General features: G+C 44.6%; 2 protein-coding genes across 2 annotated transcripts; both read right to left on the reverse strand.

Moving 5' to 3' along the window:
- Window positions 1–283: 283 nt before the first annotated feature.
- Window positions 284–10,933, reverse strand: LOC106896119 (lysosomal acid lipase/cholesteryl ester hydrolase-like). The gene is made up of 7 exons (XM_014955849.1): window positions 10,811–10,933; window positions 9,527–9,641; window positions 8,288–8,486; window positions 7,599–7,708; window positions 5,190–5,326; window positions 4,452–4,592; window positions 284–995 (listed from the first exon to the last, which is right to left on the reverse strand). The coding sequence occupies exons 1-7, from the start codon at window positions 10,931–10,933 to the stop codon at window positions 762–764; spliced, it is 1,059 nt and encodes a 352-aa protein (XP_014811335.1). The 3' UTR covers window positions 284–761.
- A 714-nt stretch (window positions 10,934–11,647) lies between these two features.
- Window positions 11,648–20,754, reverse strand: LOC106896121 (lysosomal acid lipase/cholesteryl ester hydrolase-like). Its single transcript, XM_014955850.1, has 7 exons — window positions 20,696–20,754; window positions 17,123–17,252; window positions 15,829–15,943; window positions 14,527–14,725; window positions 13,838–13,947; window positions 12,419–12,555; window positions 11,648–11,821 (listed from the first exon to the last, which is right to left on the reverse strand). The coding sequence occupies exons 2-7, from the start codon at window positions 17,243–17,245 to the stop codon at window positions 11,648–11,650; spliced, it is 858 nt and encodes a 285-aa protein (XP_014811336.1). The 5' UTR covers window positions 17,246–17,252; window positions 20,696–20,754.
- Between the last annotated feature and the right edge of the window lie 325 nt (window positions 20,755–21,079).

Below are 21,079 nucleotides of genomic sequence, written 5' to 3' on the forward strand. Positions count from 1 at the left end.
ATTGGTTGGAGTGCATCTTGCCCAATGGGTATTTATCTCCTCATTCCTCAGTTGCTGTCCGTGGTCTTTGAAGTTTGGGGGCTTAGAGTGTGCGAACAAACCTTTGGGTGATGTGTAGTTGTGGAGGACAGGAGATTACTTCTATGAGTTTTCCCAAATTTGGGTTGCTTGATGTTTGGAAGTCATCTATTGCCTGCCTAGTTTATTGTGTGTGAAGATCTCTTGGTTGTGTTGATGTTGTAGGTAAATGTCAGAAGGAAAAAAAAAAACAAACAGAGCCAAGTTCTCTGTCAAGTAGATAAAAGATTTAATTTAAACAAAGGGCAATTGTACTTCAACAGAGAAATGAGTAAATCTCACTTTTGGTTCTTCATGGGAAGACACAAATTGGGCATGGGAATATCTCTGTGGGATACGCAAGATATACATGAGAAGAACAGAGTTCAGGCTTAGGAAAATCAGTTTTGTAGAAATAAAAGCTGTCCAAATTAAGGGATCCCTGCAGTGTGTGCTCAAATACATTCACATTTTCAGCTTTCATTCCTATACACCTCAAACTTCTCAGGAAGGCAGCAGTCACAGTAACACCATGGAAAACCTCAAAACATGAGGAAAGCAAGAAACAAAAAAGTGCAGATAAATACCCAAATGGTATCCATTATGTGTGTCTGTGCGCTTACCTCTTCCCCAGACATCACCCTTATTGCCAAATACAAATTTTGGAGGTTTTAATTGGGTGAATCAATACTCCACGTGTGGTTTCAAAAGTATTTTGCCATTAGTTCAATGATCTTCAGATACATTTTCTCAGTCGCATCAAGGCCCCAGATGAAATCAAGGTGCCCCCAAGAAGGAAAATGCTCGTGGTAAATGAGGTTAGAAATCCGAGGAAGCAGCTTCGCCATGTCTTTGGGGTCTGCAAATTTGTCCTGCCCACCGCTCCAAACAGCAGTGGGTGTGCTTATCTTCTCGATGGGGTACACAGGAGGAGAGGACTGTAAGAAATTGGGGAGACCTGAGTGAATGCTCTTGGATCAGATGTTGTGTTTAGAGAAAGGATTCTGTGGGACCACCTCTCTCCCCCCTCTGCACTCACTGCAGCAGAACAGTGAGGATGAAGGCCACCCTCTGAGTGTCCATTCCCTCTTGGACATGAAAGGGAATGATCCATCCCATTCCTGTGTCTTTCCTTAGTGCGTGGCTGTGAGTTGTCCTGCAGTTTGACACCTACTCGTGCCCTTCAGATAGGGGAAGAGCAGTGTCCCCGTTTATCAGGCCAGGACTGTGGAGCTCACTCGTGTATATTTAGAGTGGGAAGATCTTTAAGTTTTGTTGGGGTGTGGAATGCAGCTGTTGGTCTTAGTCATTATGCTTGGGACTCAAGTGACAAGGAAGTACTTTAGCTGTTTATAATTTTATTCTAGAAGGTTTCTGAGACAGTGTGTGTGAGTAGCTGATTATATCTCTGGAGGCTCTGTCTGTGTGCCATGTGCCCTGGTACAGCACAGGACACTGCGAGTTGAATGTGCTGATTAAAAGTGAAATGACTGTCAGCTAATTGGGGGGATCACTGTAGCTGTGAGATTCATTTCCTCCCTTAACTGACGGGCAGACCTGGGGGATTTTTTGGGGAAGCAAAGAGCTCCATATTCATCCAGTTGCAGAACTTGGGTGGGACTCAGCCTTGTGGGAATGGGAGGTAAATGGACGTGTGGTTGGACACATCCCTGCATCAGGAGGGGGGGCAAAATGTGAGGAACCATATGCCTTGTCTGTGAACAGACTTTTACACTTGTGAGTGTTAGATTCAGGTGAAACATTATCACAGACCACCCTCTTTCTGTAGCACTCGCAGGTCCTAAAATCTGAATTTTTCTGTTCTTAGTTTTGCTGGGACCCAAGGGTGAGTTCTCGGGGAAACCGTGTTGCCTTACCTACCTCTCTCCCCCCTCTGCACTCACTGCAGCAGAACAGTGAGGATGAAGGCCACCCTCTGAGTGTCCATTCCCTCTTGGACATGAAAGGGAATGATCCATCCCATTCCTGTGTCTTTCCTTAGTGCGTGGCTGTGAGTTGTCCTGCAGTTTGACACCTACTCGTGCCCTTCAGATAGGGGAAGAGCAGTGTCCCCGTTTATCAGGCCAGGACTGTGGAGCTCACTCGTGTATATTTAGAGTGGGAAGATCTTTAAGTTTTGTTGGGGTGTGGAATGCAGCTGTTGGTCTTAGTCATTATGCTTGGGACTCAAGTGACAAGGAAGTACTTTAGCTGTTTATAATTTTATTCTAGAAGGTTTCTGAGACAGTGTGTGTGAGTAGCTGATTATATCTCTGGAGGCTCTGTCTGTGTGCCATGTGCCCTGGTACAGCACAGGACACTGCGAGTTGAATGTGCTGATTAAAAGTGAAATGACTGTCAGCTAATTGGGGGGATCACTGTAGCTGTGAGATTCATTTCCTCCCTTAACTGACGGGCAGACCTGGGGGATTTTTTGGGGAAGCAAAGAGCTCCATATTCATCCAGTTGCAGAACTTGGGTGGGACTCAGCCTTGTGGGAATGGGAGGTAAATGGACGTGTGCCTTAATTTGCACTGATTTCCCGTATGTGTTTTTACAAGTGGTTATAGATACAGAAGAATGGGCCCCCTTTCTTACAGATACTGCAGTAATAAACATTACACAGGTTGGCTTCTGCGTACTTTGGCCACTGTATAGGGAATTTAAGGCACATGACAGTGTCCATAAACATATGGACAACCCTCCTTTCTCTCCTGTCCTCTCTGATGGACACACTGGTCTCTGTGAATCCCACGGTGGGTGTCTTGCACTCCTCTGTAGCTCTACAGGTTGTGGACTGAGCTGTTGGGCCCAATTCTAGTGACAGCAAAAATGGGAAAACGCCCCTTATGGTATTTCTGTGGGACCCAAATAGTCTGAAGACTGGGAAGAGAAAAGGAGCTTTTTCCTCTCTTTTAATTATTCCAGTGTTCAGGGGACCCTGGTGTCTGCACGCTAAGGGAGGAAACTGAGAACTATGCTACCAAGAAGAAGTCTCCATCATCCATTGGCTCTTTTTAAAGAGCACCTGCGTATGACCAAAATCTAGTTGGCTTAGCCCCAAAAGAGGGCACATTTATTGGTATGTGTACTATAGCTCTAGGCTGAATTCAGTCCTTTCTTTCTGGGACTGGAATGTGCCTGGTTGTTGGTCCCATCCATCGTTAGCTCTAGTCCTGTTTTCCCACTGCACAATGTCCTGGGATTCCCTCAGTTTGCTGAGAACCACCTTGTGGTTTATGTCCATTTTCACCCATGACAGTTACTAGGTAAGGACGGAGTACACGGATGTGACTTCCAAAATCCCTCTGGTTTTACTTTGAGTGGGTGTTCTTGCAGGTACTCACGGTGTTCAGGTTTTTTATGTCGCCCCCAGCTATGTAGCAGAGTATGTGGCCACACAACTTATCCAGGCTTGCACATAACTGTGTCACGGGTCCTTTCAGAAATCCAATCTGGTGTGCCATTCCTTTGCAGCCAAATACGAACTGGGGGAAGGGAAAAGCAAAACACATCTTTTTTTTTTTCTTGTTACAGAAACATTTTATGCAGGAAACTTGCAAGTAACCTGGCCTCCTAACTCACTGTTCAAAGGTTGTTTGAACAACTTGCCCTCCCGTTTCCCCTCCAAAACAGCTTCCCCACAGTGCATCACGTGTCCTTCATCCTTCCTATTGCTGGCACCAGTCCTGGAGGAAGCTATCCTTCCATTTCTGGTGTAGTGACCTCAACGCTCACTCATTTCTGAAGTTCCTGAGATTGTCATGGCTGTTACTGTAGCCCTGGTCTAATTCCTCCTGCATGAGGCCAGCACAATATTAGTAATCAGCAAGAATCCTGTGATGAGACCTGTTGGGCCCAATTCTAGTGACAGCAAAAATGGGAAAACGCCCCTTATGGTATTTCTGTGGGACCCAAATAGTCTGAAGACTGGGAAGAGAAAAGGAGCTTTTTCCTCTCTTTTAATTATTCCAGTGTTCAGGGGACCCTGGTGTCTGCACGCTAAGGGAGGAAACTGAGAACTATGCTACCAAGAAGAAGTCTCCATCATCCATTGGCTCTTTTTAAAGAGCACCTGCGTATGACCAAAATCTAGTTGGCTTAGCCCCAAAAGAGGGCACATTTATTGGTATGTGTACTATAGCTCTAGGCTGAATTCAGTCCTTTCTTTCTGGGACTGGAATGTGCCTGGTTGTTGGTCCCATCCATCGTTAGCTCTAGTCCTGTTTTCCCACTGCACAATGTCCTGGGATTCCCTCAGTTTGCTGAGAACCACCTTGTGGTTTATGTCCATTTTCACCCATGACAGTTACTAGGTAAGGACGGAGTACACGGATGTGACTTCCAAAATCCCTCTGGTTTTACTTTGAGTGGGTGTTCTTGCAGGTACTCACGGTGTTCAGGTTTTTTATGTCGCCCCCAGCTATGTAGCAGAGTATGTGGCCACACAACTTATCCAGGCTTGCACATAACTGTGTCACGGGTCCTTTCAGAAATCCAATCTGGTGTGCCATTCCTTTGCAGCCAAATACGAACTGGGGGAAGGGAAAAGCAAAACACATCTTTTTTTTTTTCTTGTTACAGAAACATTTTATGCAGGAAACTTGCAAGTAACCTGGCCTCCTAACTCACTGTTCAAAGGTTGTTTGAACAACTTGCCCTCCCGTTTCCCCTCCAAAACAGCTTCCCCACAGTGCATCACGTGTCCTTCATCCTTCCTATTGCTGGCACCAGTCCTGGAGGAAGCTATCCTTCCATTTCTGGTGTAGTGACCTCAACGCTCACTCATTTCTGAAGTTCCTGAGATTGTCATGGCTGTTACTGTAGCCCTGGTCTAATTCCTCCTGCATGAGGCCAGCACAATATTAGTAATCAGCAAGAATCCTGTGATGAGACAGAGTTCCACAAGTCTCCCACTTCGCTGTGACCTCCTGCTTCAAGCCCTATGTCTCCAGTATTTTCCCCACAGAGTTTGGGAACAGATTTTTTTTCAAGAGCACTTAATTAATCCCAAGCTCGGTATCAGCACATCACATCAGCACATCACGGTGTGGGGACACTTCGTCTCCACCTGAGTGAACCCTGTGAAGGTAAGTCAGGCACTGAGCCTCTTAGAAGGAAAAATAACATACCCTGAGCATTGGATCAGGAAGACTTGTTATCTTAATGAGAATGCTCGTAGCATACGAACATGTGGTTGCTGGGCCCAGAGCAGAGAACATTTTCACCCTCTGAGCCAGCTCAGGGTAAGTAGAAAATGCTATGAAGCCTGCAAACACAAAAGAGACATCCTGGGTTAGTGAAGACACCTTCCACAGACTAAATAAATAAATATGCAGTAGGTAGCAAACAAGAAGTGAGAGGAGGTTTGCAGCCCATTGTCTGTCGCCCATGTTTTACCCAAGGCAAACATTGAAGCAAAGTCCTGAAATGAATTTTTATTCAGGAGGCAAAGTTCATTCTGAGGTTTAGAGCAGGTCTGGACATTGCCTTTATCTGAACAGTTTTTGTAGATGACAAGTCAATGAGGTTTTCGTGATTAAACCAATTCCCTCCAAAGTTCACCAAACTCATAAAAACTGAGTTTTCCAGATTATAGTCTCTATAGGTCTATGTTTGTTTATGCTTCCATGAAACTGTAGAATAATTAGCTGAACACTGGGAGCTTTGGGTGTTTTCAACTGATTGTTTGCATCAAAAGCAGCTGAAGAAAGCCTAGATGGTTAGTTTGTTTTGCTATGAGGGTCTTTAAAAACTCTTATGAGAGGAAAAGAAAGAAAAGATCTGGCGCTGAGACAATATATGATTTTCCCACATTTTCTCCTCCTTTTTTTCTGGGTAGTTTAATGAACTGGCAGTTGCTCATTTCTAATCAATGTCCATTCATGGGACTTACACATAAGCTATAAACATCAGAAACTTTCAGCTGATGATAAAAATAAGTTAGTTTCATTCAAAGGCCATGAAGTGCATTAATGCTAAAGGCTGGCACTAAGAAAACATAAGTTATTAAGGTGGGGTTTTTTTCATATTTTTCAGTCTCTGGCAATTTGTTAATGAACTATGCTTTAAACTGCAAGATTGCCATTAAGCCACATGACTTAATACCATTAAGGTTCTTTTCCCTTGGCTTCTGTTATTTGAAATTATGTATTATATGTGCTCTTTATCTTTATAGTTTTTCCTTCCAGTCCATAAGGAAAATAATTGTATGTCTTAATAGACAAGATCAACTCAATGAAAATTCCTGTTGCTGAGAATTTAAGAAAAGTGCCCAGTATCTGAAGTACCCAGTAAATAATCGCTTTTGCATCTCTAATTATTTTAAAAGTTGAACTGTATTTGGATCTGCTGTTAGATTTCTTTGCTTATTAATGCCAGCCAAAGCTGGTTTTAGAAAAGTTTTGTATATTTTGCAAATTTCAACTCAGGAGGCACTTCTACGTTTGCCAGCCCTCCACGAACCAGAAAAACAACTACTTTAACAGGGAGATCCACCTACTGAGGGTGGGAACAAGAAGGGTTGTGAACCCTGAGTGGCCCCAAATTACCTGCTGTCGAGCCTTCGGAGTGACCAACATAGTACACATCCTTCTGCCCAGTTTTATTCATGATGAAGTACAGCTCAGCTGGAATATCGTATTTGCCCATCTCATCAAAGCTACGGGGGAGAAACACAAAAAGGGAGCAGAGAATTTGTGGGCTATTGAACGTCAGATTTGTTCACCGTGCCAAGCAGGACTCACTAAAAGGAAAAGTTGGATGTTTTGTCTGCATCCTTGCTTGAGTTGGGGAACGGGGCAGGGGGCTGAGGCTGTGCTGCCTGATGCCTCGAGCTCTGCAGAGGAGATGCCAGTATCCCCTGTCAGCTGCAGCCCTCGGGCAGCTGAATGTAATCAGTGCTTTTCACTAGTGGGTTACAAAACACATAAGTTAGTTTCATTCAAAGGCCATGAAGTGCATTAATGCTAAAGGCTGGCACTAAGAAAACATAAGTTATTAAGGTGGGGTTTTTTTCATATTTTTCAGTCTCTGGCAATTTGTTAATGAACTATGCTTTAAACTGCAAGATTGCCATTAAGCCACATGACTTAATACCATTGAGGTTCTTTTCCCTTGGCTTCTGTTATTTGACATTATGTATTATATGTGCTCTTTATCTTTATAGTTTTTCCTTCCAGTCCATAAGGAAAATAATTGTATGTCTTAATAGACAAGATCAACTCAATGAAAATTCCTGCTGCTGAGAATTTAAGAAAAGTGTCCAGTATCTGAAGTACCCAGTAAATAATCGCTTTTGCATCTCTAATTATTTTAAAAGTTGAACTGTATTTGGATCTGCTGTTAGATTTCTTTGCTTATTAATGCCAGCCAAAGCTGGTTTTAGAAAAGTTTTGTATATTTTGCAAATTTCAACTCAGGAGGCACTTCTACGTTTGCCAGCCCTCCACGAACCAGAAAAACAACTGCTTCAACGGGGAGATCCACCTACTGAGGGTGGGAACAAGAAGGGTTGTGAACCCTGAGTGGCCCCAAATTACCTGCTGTCGAGCCTTCGGAGTGACCAACATAGTACACATCCTTCTGTCCAGTTTTATTCATGATGAAGTACAGCTCAGCTGGAATATCGTATTTGCCCATCTCATCAAAGCTACGGGGGAGAAACACAAAAAGGGAGCAGAGAATTTGTGGGCTATTGAACGTCAGATTTGTTCACCGTGCCAAGCAGGACTCACTAAAAGGAAAAGTTGGATGTTTTGTCTGCATCCTTGCTTGAGTTGGGGAACGGGGCAGGGGGCTGAGGCTGTGCTGCCTGATGCCTCGAGCTCTGCAGAGGAGATGCCAGTATCCCCTGTCAGCTGCAGCCCTCGGGCAGCTGAATGTAATCAGTGCTTTTCACTAGTGGGTTACAAAACACACTTAGCTCTTGGTTGAATTCAGCTGTGAGAGATCAGAGATTTCTAGATAAGGCTGCTCAGCCGAAGGTTCTTGTTTTCTGTCTCACAGTGTGATCTCCTTTTTCCTCAGCATCCCCGGTCATTTCCCAGTGTCTGAAATCCCAGCGGATACTCCCAACTGTGAGTAGCAGAGAGAATCCTTCTTTGTCTTGTTCTTTCCTCTCCTTGGTTGGTGTAGACCCTGTTCTGATGTTGGTTTAGATAAAACCCGTCTGGCTGAAGCTATCTACCCTGGGGTTTCTGTCTTGAGTAATTCTTCCTGGAAAGAGTACCTGAACTGCCAGAACTCTTTCTGGCTGGGACTAAATATCTTGTGTTTTAAAGACCAAGTGTTCCCTCGGCTGTTTCCCATCCAGACATCGTAGCCAGCATCTGCGAGGAGGAAGCCCAGGCTATTGTTGGGCAGGTTAGAAATCCAGTGGGTAGCATCTGCCAGCAAAGCATGCTGTAGGAACACTACAGGCTTTTGACCTGGAAAAGATGAAAGTATTGTTATATTGGAGCAGAGCAATGTGTATTTAGGATTGGGGTGCAGGCTTTTGTTTGTGAGAGGTTTTAAACCTTTCCTTCCTCAGGAAACTCCCAGGAGAACTATGCACAGATATTGGTCTGAGAAACCTGAAGGAACCATTTCATAACAGGACTGGCAAATTAAGAATTTAATGAGGAGGCCTGTCCCCACCTGCTCTTGCACTGGAAAGCCACCACACAGGTCCCTATACTGAAACCACATACCCACAGCTGAAAACTGCTGAATGCAGAATAGTGTATGGAAAACAAAGAATAATCAATCCAAAGAAAAATATCTACAATTAGGTATATTCAGTAACCAGCTGAGCAGGGCTGAGAGGCCCCTGATCTAACATTGTTTAACCCAGCTTTGAGAAAGGGCCTGGTCCAGATGATCTCCAAATAGGAGGAGACATCCAAAATATTCTGTTAAGTCTAACAAGGAGGAACAAACAAGGTGACAAATTACTGGTAGAATTTTCTGTTCTATTCAGAAAATGTGAAGAAACAAATGAAATGCATTTGCTTTTCATTGATGACCTGATTTCTTATCATAGACCAGGATGCTCAAAGCCCCAGGTTACTTAAAATCCTTATCACCTTCCTTAAGAATATCTGTTCTCCAGAAGGCTGGGAATTAATATTCATATGCCAAACCTGAGAGGTTTTTTTGTCAGACTTCTATTTTAAATATATCTTGCTTTGGGTGTTAAAGCAAAACCTCCCCAGATCCACTCTACCAAACCCTCCCCCAGTCACATGAAGGAAAAAAACCTGGGATATGGCAAAATTATTAGAAAAGTCTGAAATGAGGGCAGAGACACTGATTGTGTGGACTTGTGAGGGATTCAGACAGAATTCAGGCCACATTCCTGACTGGCTGCTCCTGCTGAGATGGAAAGGTGTGGAACTTGTCATTGCATGTGCAAAGGGGAAAGATGGAGGGGCCCATGTGAGAGCTGACTCCCAGACTTTCCTTATGCTCTATAACTGTGTCACACCTGTATTTCGGCTGTTCCTCCCAGCAGGAATTCTGAAAACAGCAAGAATGTATCCATCCTTTGTGGTAACTTCATATTCCTCGCTGGGGTATCCGTGGTATCTGATAATTTCACTCTGTGGGAAGCCAAAGGAGAGTCTGTTAACGTTCAAGCTGTGTGTTTTGGAGGGCAACCAAGCTGAGTGGTGTGGATGTGGGCTGTTCTGTGATGGTAGTGCAAGACCCCTGGCCGCAGGGACCATGGCTCAGAAAAAAACACCACAGTCTTGTAAAAAGATGCATTGAAAGTCTTCTTCAGACCTGTTTGGGTGGTAGTTGTCTGGTATTTGACCCCATATTAGGAGACAAATTAGAACTGTACTGAGCAATTAAGCTCTTGGGAGATAGCTTCTCATGTTTTGCAAGGCTGATACAGACTGAACTTTCTAGAGAGTAAACATGCAGCAGTATCTGCATAAGACAGTGCCAAAAAGATATGGGTTTGGGGCTATAATGAGTCCATAATGAGTCCTTTCTTGCCAAAGTGTGATTAGGCAAGCTATGCAGGCAAGGCAAACAAGGGTGGAGCTCTTGTCATGAAGGAACTCATGAGACCACCTACACCAAATTTTGCATGTACTGTGAGGAAATCCTTGGTGATTCAGAGCAAGGGGTCTTGGATTACTTTGTGTTGTGATAACCTGCTGTTTGAAGAAGGGGTTCATCCTCCCTTGCCACCTTACTGAGCAGACAGGTTGGTACAGAAGGGGAGGATTTTGCTTCCCTTGAGACTAGAAACCAGCCTTTGCCTCCACTGCAAAGGAGCTCTTTGGCAGCTCAGACTTTTTAGGTAGGAGCATCAAGGTTTCTTCTAGCCCCATGCACAGGAGGGATATCTTTGTCCTCCTGCTACGATCGCACCCTCCCTTTCTTTGTGTGGTAGCCCAAAATACCAAGGTGTATGTTGGGAAAAGTGACTGCAAGGAAGTGTCATGAGGATTGGCCAAGCCTCGTGTTCATCAGTTCATCACGTATCTGTTGGGTGTCACCCTAAATGCAGGCAGTAAAAGTATGTTCTTCAGTTTGGTATGGACTGGAGCATGTAGTCCATGCTTTGGCCACAGTCCAGGGCTGAGTCCTATTTCTGGGGCCAAAATTCTGTAGCCAGGATCTTCAGGGCCCCCCAGGAGGTTCTGGGGGGTCGCCTGGTCTTTGAGCCAAAAGTAGCAGCTGGCATCCTCCATTGCAGTGCTATGGAGAATTTAGACAATTTAGAAAGAGAGAGAGAGAAAACGACCCAACTTACGACATTCATAAAGCATTCGGGGTTGCGACTCTTCTTGTGCAGCCTGCTGTCTGAATTGGGAGTGGTGAATCCTGCTGAAAAGGTGATTCCGTGGGCACAGAGCAGCACAAGGAGGCACCACATCTTGCGGCTGTGAGAAAGAGGACACACAGGGTTTGCATTAGGAAGAGGGTGGTGTGGAATTGCACAGGAAGACCCAAATGGGGAGTCTCCTGAAAGTTGCCCAAGGTCTGTTCCCAAAGGGGCTGCTGGAATAAGTCCCTGTGTGAGCAGGGACCATCCACAGCTCAGGGAACAGGGAAGGTTACAGAAGGGGTGAGGAAAACACTTGGACACACCAGCCGAGAATAAGCCTGAGCTGTCTGCAGATGACAAGGGAGAGGTGGTTGGTCGCCAGGGCCAGCTCTTGGCATGAGTCTAGAAGAAGCCTGACAAAGAAACTTATTATTCCAGTGTTCAGGGAACCCTGGTGTCTGCACGCTAAGGGAGGAAACAGAACTATGCAACCAAGAAGAAGTCTCCATCATCCATTGGCTCTTTTTAAAGAGCACCTGCGTATGACCAAAATCTAGTTGGCTTAGCCCCAAAAGAGGGCACATTTATTGGTATGTGTACTATAGCTCTAGGCTGAATTCAGTCCTTTCTTTCTGGGACTGGAATGTGCCTGGTTGTTGGTCCCATCCATCGTTAGCTCTAGTCCTGTTTTCCCACTGCACAATGTCCTGGGATTCCCTCAGTTTGCTGAGAACCACCTTGTGGTTTATGTCCATTTTCACCCATGACAGTTACTAGGTAAGGACGGAGTACACGGATGTGACTTCCAAAATCCCTCTGGTTTTACTTTGAGTGGGTGTTCTTGCAGGTACTCACGGTGTTCAGGTTTTTTATGTCGCCCCCAGCTATGTAGCAGAGTATGTGGCCACACAACTTATCCAGGCTTGCACATAACTGTGTCACGGGTCCTTTCAGAAATCCAATCTGGTGTGCCATTCCTTTGCAGCCAAATACGAACTGGGGGAAGGGAAAAGCAAAACACATCTTTTTTTTTTTCTTGTTACAGAAACATTTTATGCAGGAAACTTGCAAGTAACCTGGCCTCCTAACTCACTGTTCAAAGGTTGTTTGAACAACTTGCCCTCCCGTTTCCCCTCCAAAACAGCTTCCCCACAGTGCATCACGTGTCCTTCATCCTTCCTATTGCTGGCACCAGTCCTGGAGGAAGCTATCCTTCCATTTCTGGTGTAGTGACCTCAACGCTCACTCATTTCTGAAGTTCCTGAGATTGTCATGGCTGTTACTGTAGCCCTGGTCTAATTCCTCCTGCATGAGGCCAGCACAATATTAGTAATCAGCAAGAATCCTGTGATGAGACAGAGTTCCACAAGTCTCCCACTTCGCTGTGACCTCCTGCTTCAAGCCCTATGTCTCCAGTATTTTCCCCACAGAGTTTGGGAACAGATTTTTTTTCAAGAGCACTTAATTAATCCCAAGCTCGGTATCAGCACATCACATCAGCACATCACGGTGTGGGGACACTTCGTCTCCACCTGAGTGAACCCTGTGAAGGTAAGTCAGGCACTGAGCCTCTTAGAAGGAAAAATAACATACCCTGAGCATTGGATCAGGAAGACTTGTTATCTTAATGAGAATGCTCGTAGCATATGAACATGTGGTTGCTGGGCCCAGAGCAGAGAACATTTTCACCCTCTGAGCCAGCTCAGGGTAAGTAGAAAATGCTATGAAGCCTGCAAACACAAAAGAGACATCCTGGGTTAGTGAAGACACCTTCCACAGACTAAATAAATAAATATGCAGTAGGTAGCAAACAAGAAGTGAGAGGAGGTTTGCAGCCCATTGTCTGTCGCCCATGTTTTACCCAAGGCAAACATTGAAGCAAAGTCCTGAAATGAATTTTTATTCAGGAGGCAAAGTTCATTCTGAGGTTTAGAGCAGGTCTGGACATTGCCTTTATCTGAACAGTTTTTGTAGATGACAAGTCAATGAGGTTTTCGTGATTAAACCAATTCCCTCCAAAGTTCACCAAACTCATAAAAACTGAGTTTTCCAGATTATAGTCTCTATAGGTCTATGTTTGTTTATGCTTCCATGAAACTGTAGAATAATTAGCTGAACACTGGGAGCTTTGGGTGTTTTCAACTGATTGTTTGCATCAAAAGCAGCTGAAGAAAGCCTAGATGGTTAGTTTGTTTTGCCATGAGGGTCTTTAAATACTCTTATGAGAGGAAAAGAAAGAAAAGATCTGGCGCTGAGACAATATATAATTTTCCCACATTTTCTCCTCCTTTTTTTCTGGGTAGTTTAATGAACTGGCAGTTGCTCATTTCTAATCAATGTCCATTCATGGGACTTACACATAAGCTATAAACATCAGAAACTTTCAGCTGATGATAAAAATAAGTTAGTTTCATTCAAAGGCCATGAAGTGCATTAATGCTAAAGGCTGGCACTAAGAAAACATAAGTTATTAAGGTGGGGTTTTTTTCATATTTTTCAGTCTCTGGCAATTTGTTAATGAACTATGCTTTAAACTGCAAGATTGCCATTAAGCCACATGACTTAATACCATTAAGGTTCTTTTCCCTTGGCTTCTGTTATTTGAAATTATGTATTATATGTGCTCTTTATCTTTATAGTTTTTCCTTCCAGTCCATAAGGAAAATAATTGTATGTCTTAATAGACAAGATCAACTCAATGAAAATTCCTGTTGCTGAGAATTTAAGAAAAGTGCCCAGTATCTGAAGTACCCAGTAAATAAGCACTTTTGCATCTCTAATTATTTTAAAAGTTGAACTGTATTTGGATCTGCTGTTAGATTTCTTTGCTTATTAATGCCAGCCAAAGCTGGTTTTAGAAAAGTTTTGTATATTTTGCAAATTTCAACTCAGGAGGCACTTCTACGTTTGCCAGCCCTCCACGAACCAGAAAAACAACTGCTTCAACGGGGAGATCCACCTACTGAGGGTGGGAACAAGAAGGGTTGTGAACCCTGAGTGGCCCCAAATTACCTGCTGTTGAGCCTTCGGAGTGACCAACATAGTACACATCCTTCTGTCCAGTTTTATTCATGATGAAGTACAGCTCAGCTGGAATATCGTATTTGCCCATCTCATCAAAGCTACGGGGGAGAAACACAAAAAGGGAGCAGAAAATTTGTGGGCTACTGAACGTCAGATTTGTTCACTGTGCCAAGCGGGACTCACTAAAAGGAAAGGTTGGATGCTTTGTCTGCATCCTTGCTTGAGTTGGGGAACGGGGCAGGGGGCTGAGGCTGTGCTGCCTGATGCCTCGAGCTCTGCAGAGGAGATGCCAGTATCCCCTGTCAGCTGCAGCCCTCAGGCAGCTGAATGTAATCAGTGCTTTTCACTAGTGGGTTACAAAACACACTTAGCTCTTGGTTGAATTCAGCTGTGAGAGATCAGAGATTTCTAGATAAGGCTGCTCAGCCGAAGGTTCTTGTTTTCTGTCTCACAGTGTGATCTCCTTTTTCCTCAGCATCCCCGGTCATTTCCCAGTGTCTGAAATCCCAGCGGATACTCCCAACTGTGAGTAGCAGAGAGCATCCTTCTTTGTCTTGTTCTTTCCTCTCCTTGGTTGGTGTAGACCCTGTTCTGATGTTGGTTTAGATAAAACCCGTCTGGCTGAAGCTATCTACCCTGGGGTTTCTGTCTTGAGTAATTCTTCCTGGAAAGAGTACCTGAACTGCCAGAACTCTTTCTGGCTGGGACTAAATATCTTGTGTTTTAAAGACCAAGTGTTCCCTCGGCTGTTTCCCATCCAGACGTCGTAGCCAGCATCTGCGAGGAGGAAGCCCAGGCTGTTGTTGGGCAGGTTAGAAATCCAGTGGGTAGCATCTGCCAGCAAAGCATGCTGTAGGAACACTACAGGCTTTTGACCTGGAAAAGATGAAAGTATTGTTATATTGGAGCAGAGCAATGTGTATTTAGGATTGGGGTGCAGGCTTTTGTTTGTGAGAGGTTTTAAACCTTTCCTTCCTCAGGAAACTCCCAGGAGAACTATGCACAGATATTGGTCTGAGAAACCTGAAGGAACCATTTCATAACAGGACTGGCAAATTAAGAATTTAATGAGGAGGCCTGTCCCCACCTGCTCTTGCACTGGAAAGCCACCATACAGGTCCCTATACTGAAACCACATACCCACAGCTGAAAACTGCTGAATGCAGAATAGTGTATGGAAAACAAAGAATAATCAATCCAAAGAAAAATATCTACAATTAGGTATATTCAGTAACCAGCTGAGCAGGGCTGAGAGGCCCCTGATCTAACATTGTTTAACCCAGCTTTGAGAAAGGGCCTGGTCCAGATGATCTCCAAATAGGAGGAGACATCCAAAATATTCTGTTAAGTCTAACAAGGAGGAACAAACAAGGTGACAAATTACTGGTAGAATTTTCTGTTCTATTCAGAAAATGTGAAGAAACAAATGAAATGCATTTGCTTTTCATTGATGACCTGATTTCTTATCATAGACCAGGATGCTCAAAGCCCCAGGTTACTTAAAATCCTTATCACCTTCCTTAAGAATATCTGTTCTCCAGAAGGCTGGGAATTAATATTCATATGCCAAACCTGAGAGGTTTTTTTGTCAGACTTCTATTTTAAATATATCTTGCTTTGGGTGTTAAAGCAAAACCTCCCCAGATCCACTCTACCAAACCCTCCCCCAGTCACATGAAGGAAAAAAACCTGGGATATGGCAAAATTATTAGAAAAGTCTGAAATGAGGGCAGAGACACTGATTGTGTGGACTTGTGAGGGATTCAGACAGAATTCAGGCCACATTCCTGACTGGCTGCTCCTGCTGAGATGGAAAGGTGTGGAACTTGTCATTGATTCAGACCACAGTCCTGACTGGTTGCTCCTGCTGAGATGGAAAGGTGTGGAACTTGTCATTGCACGTGCAAAGGGGAAAGATGGAGGGACCCAAGTGAGAGCTGACTCCCGGATTTTCCTTATGCTCTATAACTGTGTCACACCTGTATTTCGGCTGTTCCTCCCAGCAGGAATTCTGTAAACAGCAAGAATGTATCCATCCTTTGTGGTAACTTCATATTCCTCGCTGGGGTATCCGTGGTATCTGATAATTTCACTCTGTGGGAAGCCAAAGGAGAGTCTGTTAATGTTCAAGCTGTCTGTTTTGGAGGGCAACCAAGCTGAGTTTTGTGTGGATGTGGGCTGTTCTGTGATGGTAGTGCAAGACCCCTGGCCGCAGGGACCATGGCTCAGAAAAAAACACCACAGTCTTGTAAAAAGATGCATTGAAAGTCTTCTTCAGACCTGTTTGGGTGGTAGTTGTCTGGTATTTGACCCCATATTAGGAGACAAATTAGAACTGTACTGAGCAATTAAGCTCTTGGGAGATAGCTTCTCATGTTTTGCAAGGCTGATACAGACTGAACTTTCTAGAGAGTAAACATGCAGCAGTATCTGCATAAGACAGTGCCAAAAAGATATGGGTTTGGGGCTATAATGAGTCCATAATGAGTCCTTTCTTGCCAAAGTGTGATTAGGCAAGCTATGCAGGCAATGCAAACAAGGGTGGAGCTCTTGTCATGAAGGAACTCATGAGACCACCTACACCAAATTTTGCATGTACTGTGAGGAAATCCTTGGTGATTCAGAGCAAGGGGTCTTGGATTACTTTGTGTTGTGATAACCTGCTGTTTGAAGAAGGGGTTCATCCTCCCTTGCCACCTTACTGAGCAGACAGGTTGGTACAGAAGGGGAGGATTTTGCTTCCCTTGAGACTAGAAACCAGCCTTTGCCTCCACTGCAAAGGAGCTCTTTGGCAGCTCAGACTTTTTAGGTAGGAGCATCAAGGTTTCTTCTAGCCCCATGCACAGGAGGGATATCTTTGTCCTCCTGCTACGATCGCACCCTCCCTTTCTTTGTGTGGTAGCCCAAAATACCAAGGTGTATGTTGGGAAAAGTGACTGCAAGGAAGTGTCATGAGGATTGGCCAAGCCTTGTGTTCATCTGTTCATCAGTTCATCACGTATCTGTTGGGTGTCACCCTAAATGCAGGCAGTAAAAGTATGTTCTTCAGTTTGGTATGGACTGGAGCATGTAGTCCATGCTTTGGCCACAGTCCAGGGCTGAGTCCTATTTCTGGGGCCAAAATTCTGTAGGCTGGATCTCCAGGGCCCCTGAGGAGGTTCTGGGGGGTCGCCTGGTCTTTGAGCCAAAAGTAGCAGCTGGCATCCTCCATTGCAGTGCTATGGAGAATTTAGACAATTTAGAAAAAGAGAGAGAGAAAACGACCCAACTTACGACATTCATAAAGCATTCGGGGTTGCGACTCTTCTTGTGCAGCCTGCTGTCTGAATTGGGAGTGGTGAATCCTGCTGAAAAGGTGATTCCGTGGGCACAGAGCAGCACAAGGAGGCACCACATCTTGCGGCTGTGAGAAAGAGGACACACAGGGCTTGCATTAGGAAGAGGGTGGTGTGGAATTGCACAGGAAGACCCAAATGGGGAGTCTCCTGAAAGTTGCCCAAGGTCTGTTCCCAAAGGGGCTGCTGGAATAAGTCCCTGTGTGAGCAGGGACCATCCACAGCTCAGGGAACAGGGAAGGTTACAGAAGGGGTGAGGAAAACACTTGGACACACCAGCCGAGAATAAGCCTGAGCTGTCTGCAGATGACAAGGGAGAGGTGGTTGGTCGCCAGGGCCAGCTCTTGGCATGAGTCTAGAAGAAGCCTGACAAAGAAACTTGTCTGCCTTTATCTGCTTCCATTTCTCCGCTGGTAGGAGAGGTGAAAGGAGAAGAAAGCACTCTTTGTTGCTTCTCTCCTCAGGAATGAGGTGAGAGAGATTTGGGATGGGCTCTCTTTCCACCTTCCCCCTCCTCCTCTGGGATCAAATGGGTCAGTGGTGTGCTGGGGTGAGGGATCAATCAATGAGAGGCTCGTGAAGGGTTCTGCAGGGACCAGGAGAGACTCAGAGGCTCTGGGAGGAGATGTAACAGGCTTAGAGGAACATGTACCACATCAGTGCCAGCTTGTGCTTTCAACATGAGGTGATGTGCCCCAGACCTGGTTCAAGTTCTGTTTGAGATTAGCTCCTCTGAGAATATGAAGCAGACAAGGTGACCATGTGTGGCTTCCCAGAAGACCCATGAATCAGTTCCCAGCCAAATTTGGCTTTCAGACTGAAACTGAGTTGTGTAGGTCTCCGTTTACCAACCTTTTGGGCTTCTTCACTAGCCCCCTGCTGCCCACTTCTTCCAAGAACCTGCTCTGCTCTCACCAGTTGATTGGTTATTTTTTTTCTTACTGCTACTCCTGAGCCCAAAGTTTCTGTCTCTCAAGATTGATGACTGCCACCAACCAAGAAACCATGGAATTACTTGATTTTAGAGCAGTGAACAATGACCCAGAGAAAGACTCTTCCTATTCCCAAGGGCCCATCTCCTGTATCTCTTAGAAATGGCTGTCTATATTGCAAATCTTGTCAAGGTCATGGTGAGACTTTACCCTTTCCTGGGATGACTGATGCTACCAGATTAGCTTTTCTGAATAGAGGAGTGCAGTCTATCTAGAACCAGTTTATTCCAGCTCCACCTACAGCAGATATGCTTCCAGGTTTTAGTCTTTATTTTCAAGAACTCATTCAATGAGTGCAGGAACACTGCTCTCTGTGAGCTTCTTACATCTTTTTTTTTTTTTTTAAATGTGAAAATTTTTACTCTAAAAGGTGCCCTAGAAAAGGGAAGAAAGCTACTGGGTGTGGGACTACAAGTTAAAACCCTTTGGAGAAGAAGAGAAGTGCTGACCTATTCAGTGCTCCTTGCCTATGGGAGAGCTGTGAGAACATAGGAGAGGATTTTTCTTTCCTATCATCTGAAGAACTGTACAAAAAGGATTCATCCCTGAAGCTCAGGACTCTGCTTACACCTTCTGGAAAGCCCTTATTCACCTGATATTTGTTGTCTGCTGGGCTTGTAGGTGTGAGGGGAGCATAAGAACCGTGAAGAGAAAAGTAGCAGCCCTTCTGCATGAAGAAGCCCTTCTGACCATGAAGATGAGGCAGGCTACCAAAACATTCCACAATAGAATCCACAGAACAAAACGGACACATAATGCAATATAAAGCTTCAGCCCATCGAGGCATCTTGTCAGACTGCCTCACCAGTAATGACTGGGGACATCACTGCTCCTGTCAGCTTGGTTTCCTCAGAAGAAGAGGACATGCTTCTATGACCACCGCATGTTTATGTTAGTTCACCTTTCTGTCCATCCTGTAATTAACTTTTGTTGTCACTGGAGAATTTCATAGGGGACCTGCATGCATTATAGATGCGTTAGGAAGTTTAGCAGATGCAGGAAATAAGTCTTTCTGAGGCCAGGCATTCCTAGGTCCACTAGACATAGAAAATCCAATTTTTAATAAGGAACAGAGGTTCTCCTGCAGCCACATGTTTCTGGAGTCTGCTTCTACCATAAGACATCTGCAATGATGCTCTATGAAGTTTATCTGGACTTGTAAATTGTGCTACAGATCAGGAGAAAATTAGTATATTCCCAGGCAAGTAATGGGGAAGATGAGCAGGATTTGTGTGACAGAGGGAGGGGTAACTAAGAGATCTTTGCACTCTCTAAATCTGCTTTTAGGAGCAGGAATTTTTTCTTCTCATCTTCAATTTAACTTTTAAATTTGACTGAATGAATTTAAAGAAGTCAAACCTCGTGAGTCATCGGACAGTTGGATTGAAGCAGAGTTTGGAAACACCCAAAACTAGAAACTTGGCACCAAAACACACTCTGTTAGATTCTCTTTGTATATCAAATACTTAATTTTTTGTTGTCAAAATAGGAAGCCTCACAACCACATACTCAGTCAGCACAACACCCTTTTTTTTGCTTTCTGCTGTTTTACTTTATTCTAATGAGAGTAAAATATGTCGCCCTCTCCCTGCATGGGGAACCTCATTTGGGGAAAAAAAATTCTGACAATGCCTCAACTTGTTTTCAAATCACTTCCAAGACTAGTTGAGGCAACGTAAAGGCTAAATTATTCCTCTTGTTAGTACAAACTTTTCTTGATGCGCCCTGCAATCACCTGCCTTAGCTGGTATGGCTCACAGGCTTCCAGGTATTCACATTTTAAATCAAATACAGCGGGCTAAGACAGATTGGTTTGGTTGCCCACTGCTCTCTGAAGCTTCAGGGTTAGACACTTGACAGGAGCTGGTTTTATCTAGTGAGGTAAAGTTGTATGGAAACACTGGGCATGCTGAAACCCTGATGAAAGAACACGTTTAGAAGGGAAAAAAAATGTCCGAGAGAGAAATGCGCTTCAAAGTATTTTAGGCACCTTTAAGATTTGGTGAAACTGAGGTACAAGCCCTTCAGAAATTCATCCATCGATCCCTATTCTTTAAGCAGGACGAAATTTGTTTCATGTAAGCTATAAGGCACACACAGACACACATACAGTCACAGCCTGAGAAGCAACTCTCAATGCAGTGACTCAATGTAGGTGAGAATCTTCTGCCTTACTCATTAACAAAACACACACGTGCATAAAATTGCGAGAGCGAGTGGTCCGATCGGCACACGCTGTTGCAATCCCGGGACTTTCATTCCCTTGTTCTCAGACCAAAGAAAACAGGTAGAGGAAAATGAGGGAGTCGCTCTTTTTCTTCCTTTTTGTGCAGGTCAAACTCCTTTGCCTTCTAACTTGAGGAAATTGCGCGTTTCTAAGCACGGCAACAGGATTACAGATGGGGGAGGCAAAAAGCTCTCTGTCATCACAAGCAATCACACAAAACCGAGACCGAACGTCTTCATGGAGACGGGAAACAGAGAAAAAGACCCTGAGCACATAGAGATGAGCACCTTACCTCTGCTCTGACTGCCTCGCTGGTGTCTTCTGCTGCTGTTCCTGCTCTGTCTCCACCAGCAGACTGATTCACTGCCAGAAACCTGCGCCGATAAAAGGAAGTCAAAACACAATGAGCCCTTCAGGGTAGCAGCCGTGGAGTGTCATGAGTTGGCAGTGTGTATTGTAGAGCGTGTTTAAGTGCTGATTTGGCAGTGCTTTGGAGGTGGGGAAATCCTTGTGATGAAGAAGATCTCCTGGTCAAATTTGCAACCCCAACATGCCCCATGGAGCAGGAGAGTTTAAGAAGTACATACAAATCAGTGGTTAGGATGTTCAGCTGGGACCTGGGTGTTCCAGTTCCCCAAGGCTGTGGCAGACCTTGACCTGTCTTATTGCCCAACTG

The sequence above is a fragment of the Calidris pugnax genome, unplaced genomic scaffold (assembly GCF_001431845.1).
Source record: "Calidris pugnax isolate Ruff unplaced genomic scaffold, ASM143184v1 scaffold287, whole genome shotgun sequence".
In the NCBI taxonomy this organism is placed as follows: domain Eukaryota; kingdom Metazoa; phylum Chordata; class Aves; order Charadriiformes; family Scolopacidae; genus Calidris; species Calidris pugnax.